This window comes from Saccostrea cucullata, unplaced genomic scaffold (genome assembly GCF_032062105.1).
Source record: "Saccostrea cucullata isolate Sc308-1 unplaced genomic scaffold, CSIRO_AGI_Scuc_v1 ctg532, whole genome shotgun sequence".
Lineage (NCBI taxonomy): Eukaryota > Metazoa > Mollusca > Bivalvia > Ostreida > Ostreidae > Saccostrea > Saccostrea cuccullata.
In genome coordinates, this window is record NW_026936742.1 from 505,774 (window position 1) to 521,319 (window position 15,546).

Sequence of the window (15,546 nt, forward strand, 5' to 3'; positions counted from 1 at the left end):
GTTATCTGGGACATAATATATACTCACATTTAGCGTCCTGTGAATCTGGTGAGTCCTCTGGAAGATGTTTAATGTAATCTGAAAAAATAAAGGTAAACCATAGTAATGAGATGGTGTACAAATGTAACCTACATTGGACAGAATTCACAATATCAAAACAAAATTTGCTTTATTTCCTAAAACGGTTCAGTATTTTGTACATTTATTTCTGTGTTAGATTGTTCAGTGGTAGTTGATTCCTGAGCAGGTTCCTACTGTGTTTTATATGATTTCTTTTTATTTTTTTTCAACACTGTTCTAAACACTAGTGGCTACATTCCACATAAACATCTTGTTCAATATGTCATACAGTATCTCTTCTATAATAAGCTGATATCTAAGATTTCTTTGTATATTCAATATCTAAGATTTCTTTGTATATTCAATATCTAGGATTTCTTTGTTTTATTCCATATCTAAGATTTCTTTGTTTTATTCAATATCTAAGATTTCTTTGTTTTATTCCATATCTAAGATTTCTTTGTTTAATTCAATATCTAGGATTTCTATATACAGGATATATCCTATCTGATATCTAGGAATTCTTTGTATGAGTTTTAACATGTGATATCTCACCTTTAAGAAGTAATTGATATCTAGGAATTCTCTGTATGGGTTCTAACATGTGATGTTGTAAGGTCAGCTTCCCACATTCTGGATAGCTCTAAAGAATGAAAATTTATAGTGAAGAATATGCTGCCAAATTAACCTAAATTCCAACTATCGTTGATGCCTTGGCATAACCAACAAAGTAGGCAGTAAATTCTTAAATATTTATTTTTCTGATTGTTTCTCTCTTTGAAAGAGAGGTGAGTTAATTTCTGAATAATTCAACCCGAATGTACATTTCGCCAAGTGGATTGTCGGTAGTACCAGGTAATTTTTTTTCTTTCCACTGTTTATACATTTCAAACTACAGCAAAACTCGTTTAGTACGAACACAGATATAACAAATTCATGGCTATAGCAAAGTTTTCTTGGATTCCCAGCTATATAAATTTAACAAATTATAAACCATAAAACCATATTATATGGATATAACAAATTACAGATATAGCGAAGTAATTTCGTAGGTCACTGTGACTTCATTAAAACCGAGTTTTACTGTATACACTTAAATTCCCTTTATAAACATATGAGGTACTAAAATTATTACAGCTTGTTTTTCCCTATTTATAATCAAGCTTTCTACATGTATATATTAAATTTAACTAAAAACAAGTCAGATATACCTGGATTTCTTTGAGGAGAGTTAAGAACTTGGGTGACTTTTCCGTCCATGTGTTGATAAGGTTCATGGCGTGGTCAAAGTTACGAACATACTCTGTGTACAGCTTCAGGAAGGGGGCGTTGGTCTTCATTAAGTCTCCTATCCTTGGCTGTGCTTCCCTAAACAAAAAACATTATAGAGATTAAAAATGAATTACTGAAATTATACAAAAGTTAATATTCATCAATATACAATAAAACATGATTATAGAGAAAAGCTTATAATGAATTGATGTTTACAGCAAATTAATTTTCATTCCCTGTAGCTTTAAAATGTATTGTGAACCTCACAGATACAAGGAATTACATTTACGATAATAACAAATCAAAATTGTCCCTCCCTGGCCCTTCATTATAAGCATGCTTTACTGTACGAGAAAGCTAAACACAAATTCTTAAAATACACTGTGTTATCTTATATTGTCATTTACACCTCTCTTGTAAAATCTATGTGAATTTCTCCTTTGTGCTGTTCTATATATATTTGAATATTTGTGCATTATCTGACCTATGTGAACACCTTTTACAGTAATTTCTGCTCTGTGTGAACACAAATGGGCTATGATCTATTCCTATCTAACCTAGGTGAACATCTACTATGTGCTATCTAATATATGTGAACACCTCCCTGGTGCTATCTGATCTATGTGAACGTTTCCAATGTAATATCTTAAGGAGACCCTCCTATTACTTTGAAACCAATCCTTCTTCTATTTTTTTTTACCCCATTCCTCTGTATATTATATACTGCCTGTTTTGTTTTAAAAAATATCCATATTTACAGCATTTCTAAGTGAATCTAATTTTTTCTTGAAATGTTGTTCTTATTTTTACTCCCTCCCTTGCACTGACTTTTCTACATGAACCCCTCCCTGTACGCAAGGTCCCTCCCTGTACATGATGTAGTTTGTGACCCTTCTTTCATGCTCTCTTCTGTAACCCCCGCCCCCCTCCACCTACCAGTCAGCCATGCGCTTCTGAAGCTGAGGCAGCAAGAAGTCCTTGTGGAAGTGGTGGATGCTGGTAATGTTGGAGAAGATCTGAGGCAGGATGTCCGGCGGCAGAAATTTCTGGCTCTCATTCTCCTCCCGGAATTTCTTCTGGAAAGTCTGGAAAAATATCACAGATGAAACCTTTAAACACTTGTTTCTCTCATCTGCTGCATTCAGAGAGACAATTTTTGTAAAATCAATCATTTTTATGTGGATTAATTTTTGTTGCTTTTGTGGTTCCTCCATGTAATCAAATCCCCATATCATGCACTGATATCTTTCCTCAAGCAACAAAAAAGGTAATCCCACGAAAATATGTGATTTTACAGCATAAAAGTATTTTGCAAATGATTAGTACATGTACTCAAACTTAAGGTAGCAAATAATTCTATCAAATTAAAGTGTCCTGAAGTCTTTTATGTACTAGAAAGAAGAAAGAATGTGTGATTGCTGGATGGCAACTTGAGGCTGGTGTACTCAAGAAGAATAATTGATTGATTGTATGTTGTTTAAGGGGGGACCTATGTCGTTCTACGTCAAAGCAGCGTTACGTGACGTCACAATAGCGACGTTTGTTTTTTACCTGTTGACTTTTGCAGTAGTGATATAGGCATAACATTGTTATTAATCAATAACGTACACAGTTTACAAAAAGAAAATTTATTCATAATTAATAACAGTCTTTTTTGATTTATGGAGTTTGTTAATATTAGAATTCTCTTCCTTTGGTAGATAATTCATAGTAATTTAAGTTGTGAAGAAATACCTCGATGATATGCTGATATATAAGTGCAAAAAGATTTAAGATAAAATTCAGCAAAGAAAGCGGCTTAAATCAGGGAAATATGCTTAATTTTATGTTTACCATTAATTGTATTTTCTGGATAAAACTAAAAAAAAAATTAGAAATGTGCTTGTACGTATATTTGCTTATTGATTTGTAGTACATGTATATTTTATTTTATAAAGTCATTCTTAGGTTCTAATAGGTGTTCGTTGTTGACGGGGAAATAGGGGGGGGGGGGGGCAGAATGATTAGAATGAAGAAGAAAAGAATTAATCTGTTTAAATGGTTTCTAAATCAAAACAAAATACTCGTTTTTCGCAAATTAGTTTTATTTTCAGATGTTTGTCAGTGCTTACTTACCTTTATTACCTTTAATTTAGTGCAAAAAGGTCAAAATTTATGACACAAGAGTACGAAAATAAAAGAAAACGTCATATTTCTTGTTTATTTTATCATAAAGGTATACTTTTTTCTTTGTTAAAATAAAGAGATGTGTCGTTTCTTTCAAACAATATGAATTACGACATTTTCACACAAAGACTTTTTAAGATATTACCTGTCATGTATGTCGGAATTGTTAAAAATACGACAAGAAAAACGGGGTGATACTTATACTGTGCGCCTTTATAATTTTTCATGCGAAATAAATTTCAATGAACTTGCCCTAATTTTAAAGATACAAGTCATATAAATTGAATACATCTTGATTTCGAATGTGATTTTACATTTTTGGTTCTTTTTAACGCATATTTGGAGTAGAACAAGAATGTCTGAAAATAATCTATTTTTAGCACTTTACACTGTTTTTGCACGTGCTCCTATGTAAAAATAAGCATATAAAGGTATTGTTTTTAATACCTAAAAATAAAGAGCAAGTGGTCAGGAAAGAAATGTCAAAATTTTGAAAATTTCACACAAAGACTTTTCGGACATAGGTCCCCCCTTAATGTCCCTCTTGAGAATTTTTCACTCATATGGTGACTCCACCACTTGCTGGTGGAGAACTGAAAATTTTGTCCTTATACTGTTCACCACTTAGGGCCGTTGAGCAGGGAGGGATCTTTTTTGTGCCAGCACCTACTGCGTGGGACCTCGGTTAATACAGTCTCTCAGAAGGACTGGTCTCCACATCCCACAGTGGGATTCAAACCCACAATGAACGGATAAACTCCTTACTTTGCAACTTTCAATCAGACGATCTAACCACTGCACCACGCAGGTGACTACTCAAGAAGAGATTGCCAGCTTTCTGCCACCTATTTAGTCTATACCTCTTGATTTCACTTTTGTACTGTTAATATACCATATCTAGACTTCAATAAAATGAACATAAAACTTACTTCATCCAGTAGCTGAAGCCTTGTGGTATAAGCTGCCTCGGTCTGTAATAACTCGGAAGCTATCTTCTTAATTTTACACTCCCCAACACAATTTGGATCCTGCAGTAAATCAAAGGATTTTTTTTTTTACACGTATTGATCAGGAAAAAGAATTAATGCTATAACAATTGCAACCTTTAGCAGTGGGTTTTTACTTATAAAAAAATATCAAATCGACATGAAAAAGTAAGACAGGACTTAAATGTAAAGGTATTAACATAAAATTTCCTAAAGATATTCTTGAGTTGAGTTCTGAAATTGAATCTTGATGCCGTGGAGCATGATTTTTATTATCCATTATTTTATTTAACCTCTTGTACAGAATTTTCAAACCTTACATCCAAAGTTTGCAAATTCAAAACTAAACAGTAGAGATAATTCATTCTTAACAAGAACAGGTCAAAGAGAGATCAAAGTTCAGTGAGGCTCTAAATGGGTTCAACATATTTGATTTTCTCTTGTGCATAGTTTTACCCTAACACGATTGTAGTCTGTGAAAAGTGGACTTCATTGATTATCTATAAGCTTGTCTTCAAGTCGCCAGTAATGCACTACAGCTGCACAATTGTTATAGCAGTGTCTCAAGCTTCCGTTATTTATCTAACACTGAGAAATTCTCATTTTGCTTCATTTGATATTTGCACAAGGAGCAAAATAAATGCAGCATATGCTCACATCAATATTTTGATAAGAGGCTGAATCATGAAACTGATTTGAAAATCAAACATTCATAATTTGACAATGATTCTGCAATTGGAATCACTATATACAAGGAAGAAATGTTTGCGAGTTAAAAAATGAAAATCTTTTTTCTTCATTTTTTTTTAAATTTCACCAAGGGAAAAATTTAAACAGCATTTTTAAAAAAAAACTAAAAAATTTTGAAAATTGTTCCAGGTGGATTTTTTTTCTCCCAATCTGTGTGGTTTGTTCAATCAGTATAAATTTTTTAATGATCTTCAAAGTACAAGTTTAAACTTGATCACTGTTTTTGAAGCCATAGGAATTCTGAATACTGTGGTTTCATCAATTTTCGTTGGCATGGAAAAAAATTTTCGAACAATGATTTTTTGTAAAACAGATTTTTTTTTTTCATGTAGAAAATTTTGAATTATTTTTTTAATTTGTGACTTACAAAGGCCTTGCCTTTTGAAATACATATGAATATCAAATTTATTAATTCAATGAACATTTGAATTCGTTGATCTGCTCAACAACGAAATCCACGAAAATTGATGCTCAACGAATATTGATAAAACCAAAGTATTTGTTTACTGGGTAACTACATAAAAAGACAATATGATGAAATGATAATGACCTCTTTGACCTCTACCGGGTGTTCTTCTTCCAGGTCACTATCAAACTCACTGAAGCTGCCAACATCGGAATCAGACCAACTGGAGTCAAACAATTTTGCGGGGTCAAGGCCAATACTGGTCCCCTCCTTGATCGTTTCCTCCTCCCCTCCAGTTTCCTGACCAACTGATGATACTCCGTTGCTATAGAAACCAGAACTCAGAGATTTGTCACTACTGCTTATGTCCCTTTTACTTTCATTCTCTGCCACCACTTCAACATTGTCATAAGTATTCCCTGCTTCCTCAGAAACAATTTCTTTGTTTTTGCGGGAAGCTCTGGGGGATGACGTCACAACGTCATTGTCTGAGGAACTACTTTTCTGTGAGGAGTTAGAACTCCGATGACTGTTGAACACATGTTTTTTGGTTGATGGGGAAAGCACAGGGCTAGTTGTCCCCGATGAACAGTTTGAATGATCTGAACTACCATGTCTGGTTGAAGGTTTCTTATGAATAGAGGGTGGTGTTTTCACAAATTTTTCAATATCCTTTTTGGAGATTCTTGGCGAATTCTGACTTTTCACAACATCTGAGGGCTTCACATTTGGAATTTCTAGAATATTTTTTTCTTCTTCTTTTTTCTCACATTCTGAGTTTGCAGGTTTTGTTTTATCATTCGGTTTTTCCTCTATCCCCGGACTTTGAGAATTACCATCTATTTGGTTAACAAGTGCTTTCACAAATCCTTTAGACATGACGGTTTTCCGAAATTGTTCATTTCTTGACAATCCAGAACAGAACACAGAAAGAGAGGGATCCCCCTTTGAATTATAAGATGCCTGCGGACTTGGATGAACAAATCCTCGTTTTTTAAATGATGGTGAAGAAGGTGTTGATAAAGATCGCAATCTTGGTCCACTATTCCCAGCCCCAATTTGCTGATATTCTAAAAGTCTCCGTTTAACAATGCCCGATAATTTTGGAGAACTCGGTGTGGACTGCGTGGTTTTTTCTTGAAATTCCTCACAAGGGGAGCTAACTTCTGTCTGTGGTTCACTCACTGATCCCTGTGAATCTCTCTCCAGTGGAATTATTAGATCCTCCTCTGAGTTTTCGGAGTCGGCTGTTCCTGTTGTCACTGTCTGAATCACAAGACCATTTCTGGTTCGGCCCTGTAGTTTCTTACTCAGTCCAACATTGGTGAAAAGTTTGTCCAGAAACTTAGGTTTTGAGGGTGCTAAAAAGAGAAAATTGAAAAAATTAAATGATGAATATAAAACCTTTGAAGGAACTAGGGTTCATCTTAATCAAATTAATATAATGATGACAGATACATTGGTTTAATATTCTATATGCTAAAAAAATAAAATACAATAATGAAGTGTAAGAGCATACACACGATGTCTGAAATGACAGCATTTCATAATGAACTTTCCCCCCCCCCTCAATAATCAGTGCATGTATTCAATACCATCCTTCTCATTAAATCACTGCATGAATTAATTCACCAAATGATGAGTCAAGTTTCCAGTGAGTAATTCCTACTCCAAAATAACACACAACACAACTAAAACAATACGACTTACCCCACATACACATTTTGAAGGCCATAATTTCACATGAGTTTCATCTTTCCTTCTGGACCTAGAAAAAGATTTTTTAAGATTTTTCCTATATACGCTATGTAAAACTTTAATTGGCCATTCCCCCACACAGAGACCTGATGGTCATGACTTGAACAAACTTGAATTACACTACCTGAGGATGATTCCACATGAGTTTCATCTCTCCTGGCCCAGTGGTTCTTGAGAAGAAGATTTTTAATGATTTTTCCTATATATTCCTATGTAAAACTTTGATTGGCCATTTTTGCCCCGCCCTACCCCCGGGGGTCATGACTTGAACAAACTTGAATCTACACTACCTGAGGATGATTCCAAATGAGTTTTTCTTTCCTGTTTCAATGTGAGAAGAAGATTTTTTAAATTTTTGGTATATATTTTCATGTAAAACTTTTTTTTTGCCCCGCCCTACCCCCGGGGGTTTAAATTATTACACTTGAAGATTCCCATGAGCTCACATGTCATGGTCAATTTCATTCACAGAAGATTTTTAATGATTTTTCCTATATATAAATGTAAAACTTAAATCGGCCATGGATCATATGAACAAATATCTACAAAAATGAATTTTAAGTTACATCTTTCCTGGCCCAAATAATCAGATTTATAAAGATTTTTCCTATATATTCCTATGTAAAAAACATTTTGGCCCCGCCCTACCCCCGGGGGTCAAAAAATCACTTGAATTTTTACTACCCAGTTGATTCCACATGAGTTTCATCTTTCCTGGCCCAGTATTTTAAAAGATTTTTAAAGATTTGGCCTATATATTCCATGTAAAACTTTAAGGGGGTGCCATTTTGGCGCGCGCCCTACCCCTAAAATTGTCAAAGTCTAACGTAAATCACAGTTTCTTTCCTACAAAATGTTCTTAGGAGAAGATTTTTTAAAAATGCCAATAATTTTTCCTAAATCATGATTATCTCCCCTTGGAAAAGGGCGTGGCCCTTCATTTGAACAAACTTGAATCCCCTTCACCCAGGGCTTTGTGCCAAGTTTAATTGAAATTGGCCCAGTGGTTCTTGAGAAGAAGATGAAAATGTGAAAAGTTTAGGACAACGACAACGCCGACAACGACCCCGACAACGCCGACAACGACAACCAGACAACGGACAAATTGTTCAAATCACTTGAGCCGCGCTCTGAGCCTAACTGTCCAATTGGATGACATAGTGTTAAATGTTTTTGCATTAATAAATATATATCAAACACGAAATATCATTTTTGTAATATTTAAATAATTTTAAAATATATATATATTCATAGGCAATCTTTCGTGAAATAAGAACCTCAAGTTTTCAAAGAAGGAAAAGGAAGAAAAAATTTTTTGTGACCTGAACTTTATCATGACATTATTAAGCAAGACACACCCTTTCATGGGAAATCTTTGTGTGAATTGAGAACCTACCAAGTTAATTAAAAAAAAGATATAATAAAACAATATATTTTAAAATTTTAAAGTGAAAAGAAAACATTTCCAAATGACCTTTCAAATGACACACCCTTGGGTCATGGGCAATCTTTATGTGAAAGAAAAACCTACCAACTTTATCCATAAGAAAGATATAGACCGGACACGAATTATGAAATTTTTCTTCCAGTGACCTTGAACTTCCCCAAATGACCTTGGGTCAAGGTCATGACACACCCTTGGGTCATGGACAATCTTTGTGTGAAATGAGAACCTGCCAAGTTTATCCATAAAAGATATGTGTCAAACATGAATTTTAAATTCACATGCTTATTGCCTATCATCACTGTCAAGGTCATGACACACCCTTGGGTCATAATCTTTGTGTGAAATGGGAACCTATAAGTTTATCCATAGAGGGGAGACACATCACAGCTTAAAATTTTTCTTCAGTGACCTTTTCCCCAAATGACCTTTCTGACACATATACAATCTGAGAATACCAGAGAGTTTATCCATAACAAGATATGTGTCAAACATGAATTCCATCTTTTCTCGTAAATGACCTGTGAGACTTCCCCAAATGACCTTGGGTCAAGGTCATGACACACCCTTGGGTCATCACAAGTCTTTGTGTGAAATGAGAACCTACCAAGTTTATCCATGGGATGACCGGACACGAAATATGAAATTTTTCTTCCAGTGACCTTGAATCTTGTCAACCAAAAACCTTGGGTCAAGGTCATGACACAAAGGTTAACACATCTTAGTGTGGACTACTATAGCACTGACTATTTGTATTTATATGCTTCATTTATCAATCAAATAGGTGTCTGAAGTTTTCTGACAGCAAGTGACTCTGCCCTGGTCAACCTTTTTAGTATAAAATTGTATAATAATACAATATGTAAATGTAAAGCATACACACGATGTCTGAAATGACAGCATTTCATAATGAACTTTCCCCCCCCCCTCAATAATCAGTGCATGTATTCAATACCATCCTTCTCATTAAACACTGCATAATTAATTAAAACAAATATAGCATAGTTTCACTGGTATTCCTACTCCAAAATAACACACAAAAATTAAAGTTATATGATATATATATTTTGAAGGCCAATCAATGTACCCGGTACATCAGTGACCTATATCATTTATTGAAATTTTTGAGACCATGACACTTCACTATTGATTTTAGCCAAATTTAAGTCAAGTGTACAACTCTTGAATGTGCATGACTTCTCAAAAAATTTTTTTTTTTTTCCTTTATACTGTTAACTCAAATTTGCATTAAAAACCTTTTTTATCTGATTTCATTAATTTAAATTATTCATTGAAGACCATGCTCACATGTCATGTCAATTTCATTCACAAAATCCATTCACAACAACTCACTTGAATATAAATAAATCAATTCTTAAATAGATGGATTATAATTATGTTTAATATTACAAAAATGAATTTTGATTACATCTTCAAATAATCAGCTTTTATTTTTCCATTTAGCACATGAAAACAAATTATCAGTAAATGGAAAAAAATTCACAGACATACTTAATCTGTATGTTGTTAATGATATAAATAATATTTTTTATAAGATACAGCTATTTAGCCAACTTCCTGATTAACTTAAAAAGCAAACATTTTTTAATATCTTAAATAATTTTAAAATATATATATTCACAGTTTCGTTTCAATATCTTAAAAGAAGGAAAAGTAAGAAAAAATATTTGTACTGACTTTATCAACATTATTCACAATTAGAGCTTACCATGTTTGTATTCACCCTAGGCAATAAAACAATATAAACAAAGTTTAAATTTCTTTTTTAGTAAAAGAAAACATTTACTTTTAAAAACATGCTACTTTACAAACAAAATGTTTCAGTCTTTACATTTTACTGTGAAGTGTGTAACTGGATTATAATGTAAGAGTCGCTGCTGGTGTATTAAATTCACATGCTTATATGCCTATCATCACTGTGGTCTGCAGTCAGTAGGGAGCTATAATCTTGTGAATGGGACACTTATAACTACTATAATACAGGGGAGACACATCACAGCTTAAAACATGTCTTATGACCATTTCTACATCATATACAACACTAAACATGTAGAGATCTCATGATGCAGTTCATAACATGGAATAATGTGTAAAGGGGAATAACTCCATCTACATGCTCGTTAATGCTGTGAGACCTGACAATATGAATATGACCGGTGACACATTTTCACAAGTTTTGTGTGCATTTTGACCTTATGGGATGATTAAGTATGACTAATCTTTGTCAACAACAAAAACCTCAAATGAATAAAAACACATTTAGCGTTTACTACTATAGCACTGTCTGTTTGTATTTATATGCTTCATTTATCAATCAAATAGGTCATATGGAGAGTGTATATATGACAGCAATGACATACTGGGGTTGTACATGGATTTCAACCTTTTTGTATAAAATGTATGGTAATATGTAAATTAAACTGTATATACAAATTTCACTGACTGTCATAGTCACATTGAGGTATCCAACCCTTTCAACACTGATAAAAGGATCTAAAACAATATAGCATAACTTCACTGGTAGTCCAAGAAAAACCTTGCAAAAATTATGAAGTTATATGATAGCAAGCTATTCTAATATCAATGTACCCGGTACATCAGTGTATCATATCATTTATTGAAATTTTTGGTTACCATGATCATGATGATAGCCAAATTAAGTCAAGTGCACAACCTTGAATGTGCATGCATGCTCAAAAAACATACTCCTTCTTTATACTTTCTAAATTTTAAAAATCTTTACTAACATCTGATTTCATTAATTCTAAATTTATTTCCTCACATAAAGGCCATACTGTTCAATTCATGTAATGCTAAATTTTTCGCAGAAGCTAATTTAAAGACATGTATACATTCAGCTACCTACCACATACATCTCAAATGATCATTTTTCCATTTAGCACATGAAAACAAATTATCCAGTGGACATTACAATTCCAGACATAGATAATCTGTATGTTGTTAATGATATAAATAATGCATGCAGTCTTATAAGATACAGCTATTTAGCCAACTTCCTGTTTTCACCCAAAGCAAACAATTAAACTCTATGCATTGATAAAATGTGTGATACTTAGATAGTCCAATAGAATCTCAAGATATATTAATTCAAATAAAAACATCCTCCGTTTTATGAAATTCACAATTAGGCCTACCAAGCACTAAAAGGCAATCAGAGCTGAACAAAGTTTCATTTTCTTTTTTATCTAACATTACATTTATAACAAACAGGCACTTTACAAACAAAATGTTTGGGTCTTTACATTTTATCTCAGTGGCATTGAAACAAGGTCATCTGGATCCAAGGACTAGGTCAATACCGAATTAAGACAATGTCAATTATAGGTCACAAGGAAGGTGTACTGACAAAAGCTTCAGCAGAAAGATGTATATGGATTTCATACACTGACAGTTTACTACATCAGGTGTACCATATGTATAGGTATTCATTTACTACCAGTTGGTCATATGGAGGGTGTATATGGACTTAATTTACAATCAATAGATCATATGGAGGGCTTATATGCACTTCATTAACTACCAATCACTCAAAAGGAGAGTGTACAATATACATATGGACTTCAATTACTACCAACAGGTCATATGGAGAGTGTATATATGAATGGAATCCATTTATTACATACTGAGGTTGTACATGGATTTCAGTTGCTATGAATAGGTCATATGGAGGATGTATATGAATTTCATTGACTGTCATACATGTAACTGCGATTCAGTTAAGGTTGCAACAGGCTATAACGCACATCATATTTTCAATAGGTCATCTGAAGGGTGTGTGACATAGATTTTAAATAAAACCAATGTGTCATATGGAGTTCCATAAGGATTTTTCCGACTAAATAGGTACATGTACCAGTCAAAATTTGTATTTTCCATATTTATATAAATACACCGCTTATTTTCATATATTTCCTGGTTTGTACAGATTTTTTTTACTTTTGTTAAAAAAATTTCCCGAATGCAAAGCAAAATTTTATTGCTACTCGCTGCTCTGTGACATCCTCCAATGTCATGTTTTTTTTCCATTTTTAATCAAGTCCTTTAATTATGTGTTTCTGATACTTGTACAACGACATGTCGATATATTACATTACCTGATAGCATGAAATTGAGAAATAGCAAGACAAAATTTAAACATGTAATTTAAATGGACTTTATTAACCAATAGGCCATTTATATAGAGGTATTTACTTTTATATAATATAAAGTAAAAATTGGTAAATTACTGAATTTTGGTCATATGCTACGGTGGATTTCATTTTGCTCTAGCCTAAATCTTCAATAACTTTTATAAATATGAAGATATATTCCAATTTTTTAAATCAAATTATTCGATTTGTTGTTAAATAAATTTCATTTACTAAATTTGGATGTAAGTGGATATGGATTTCATAAATAAAAAAATTAGGGGTCACATACTTTTTGAATGACCCTGGTATTTCATTTACTGATACTAGGTCATATGTACGGTGGATATGTATTTCATTTACTGATACTTTATCCAAGGCAGTTTCTGTTAGGGATTTATTTTCAGTATAGACTATTTAATTAATTAGGCTGTATATATTTTACTGCTATAGATTTTAGGCAGCTCTCTTTGATAAATATTAGATCTGATGGTTAATCTAACCATCTGTCAGGAATAAAAATCTAGAAAATAGGAAAATAGGACTTGAACCTTGTGCCTCTTGTAAAACTTAGAGAGCTAGTACTCAACCAACTGACAAACCATAATCTCATTATAGCTATGAACATGATGAAAATAGCTTAATTTTTTCCACAGAGGAATTAAATACGTTGTTTTATTTTAGCTTACAGGTAAATAATGAATTCATACTACCTGTAGATTTACAATTCCTTCAGTAAAAGAGAAACAGATTGGCCAAGGTTCACAAATGAAAGAGCCAGTTAACTTCTTGAACCTTCAATTCAAACTGCAGAATGATTTATTCACACAGTTTTAAAACTTCCCTGTTCTATGGACATCTTTTGAAAAAAAAAATAATTAAACAGAATGTTCAAGGCAAAAAAGGTTCCAATAATTCCCTCTTACAGTATGAAATGTTTACTTTGACAGAGTTGAAATAAATGCACAATTCTTTTCTGATCAAATCCCAATTTAGAAGTATTCACTGACAAAAATGTAATGTACGTATGTCCATCAAAAGTGTCAGATTCTAAACTTCCTCGATAAAAAGATAAAATGTCATAAATATACAATCCAGGTCACTGTCATATATATATGTAAATTAAACATTAGTAGGTAAACAGAAATTTGGCAAGCCTACATATATACATTGTACATTTCTAATGTCGACAACTTGTTCATGTACAATAAGCTAGACGATCCTTATTGTGTCTGAGTTTCTGAAAACCAAATACTGCTTTACTTATAATCATAGAAATCAGAAAAACAAATTCTTTTACTCTGATCAGAAGTTATTCATTAAACAGTAAGAGAAGAATGTACTATGAAGACTTACATGCTGGTGTGGAATATTTATAAAGTCCTCGAGCGATTTATGTTGTTCCGAGAGAGAGTTGTGGTATGTGTTAACCAGGATGTACTAAACAGGGATTACAGAAATCACCATAATAGCCGAGGACACTTGTCACACTTACTATACATATATATATTATCAGTTTATAATACACAATGATCCCTTGTGTTTATGTGTGCAAACAGGCATGTAGATGAAATCCTTTACATACTGGGCCATAAAAATACCTCCAATCACCTGTGCATTAGGACAAATATCATTCTGTCAGAAAGGCAGTGTGCTTCCAAGCATAAAAGTACTAGAGAGTAATGATGTCATAATCACTGTTTTGTAGTGTGAATGATTGGTGTTTTCTGACAATGGTTTCATTTAATTTACTAAAATCATAAAGGAAAACAATATTCATTTTACTCCACAAGAACTCATAAGATGGAAAACAAAATTTTTTCAAAATGATTGATAATTAAATTTTCATTTTGAATGCTAGGAAATCTTTTTCAAAAAAATTTCAGAATCTGAAGATAGACATAGTCATATGGGACTGTGATTATACCTTAAATATAAATAAAGTAGAGGTAAATTTTTTAAAAATAAAAGCTAAAAAAAAAATCATCAGATACCTGTTTGCCTGTAAAGCAATTATGAACAAAACCAAATTCATGATGTTTTATCCTGAAGGTGCAATGTTACATGTTGGGAAAATGCATTAGAATCTACTTAAAGGTTATTGACCGAATATCAGGAAACATGCCCGTCCAAGGCATTTGAGTTGTAAGTGGACAGAGCATGAGGTCCACATCCACATTACAAGGGCGTGACAAATTTTTATGAATAAAATCTTTTGATTAAATTTTAATGAGTGTCATCTTAATAACATCATCAATATAGTTTCCAGTTAATTCAAAGATATGTGTGATGTTAAATGTATGTATGTGATGTCATTATTAAATATTTAATGGTGAGCGGGGAAAATACATTATGATGTCACAAACATATGACAAGGTTAACCAAAGGTTAACTCAGCAGATCATCTTAGCCATTGATTAATATTATTGGTCTTTCATGTAAATTTCACGTCAACCACAACATTGTGTACAAATTGATAATGTTATCATTTTTAATGTTATTTACAAGCATTAACCTTCATGGTCTTCAAATAAC

At 32.8% G+C, this 15,546-nt stretch overlaps 1 protein-coding gene across 3 annotated transcripts in view; it reads right to left on the reverse strand.

Moving 5' to 3' along the window:
- Positions 1-15,546, reverse strand: part of LOC134246429 (FYVE, RhoGEF and PH domain-containing protein 4-like) — a 50,158-nt gene that overhangs the window by 12,172 nt on the left and 22,440 nt on the right. For all 3 annotated transcript variants that reach the window (XM_062728790.1, XM_062728789.1, XM_062728791.1), the window contains 6 exons: positions 5,785-7,001; positions 4,428-4,526; positions 2,269-2,417; positions 1,272-1,428; positions 616-703; positions 28-78 (listed from right to left, as the gene is read on the reverse strand). In XM_062728790.1, coding sequence (XP_062584774.1) covers positions 28-78; positions 616-703; positions 1,272-1,428; positions 2,269-2,417; positions 4,428-4,526; positions 5,785-7,001 — 1,761 coding nt within the window. The remainder of the gene's footprint in view (positions 1-27; positions 79-615; positions 704-1,271; positions 1,429-2,268; positions 2,418-4,427; positions 4,527-5,784; positions 7,002-15,546) is intronic.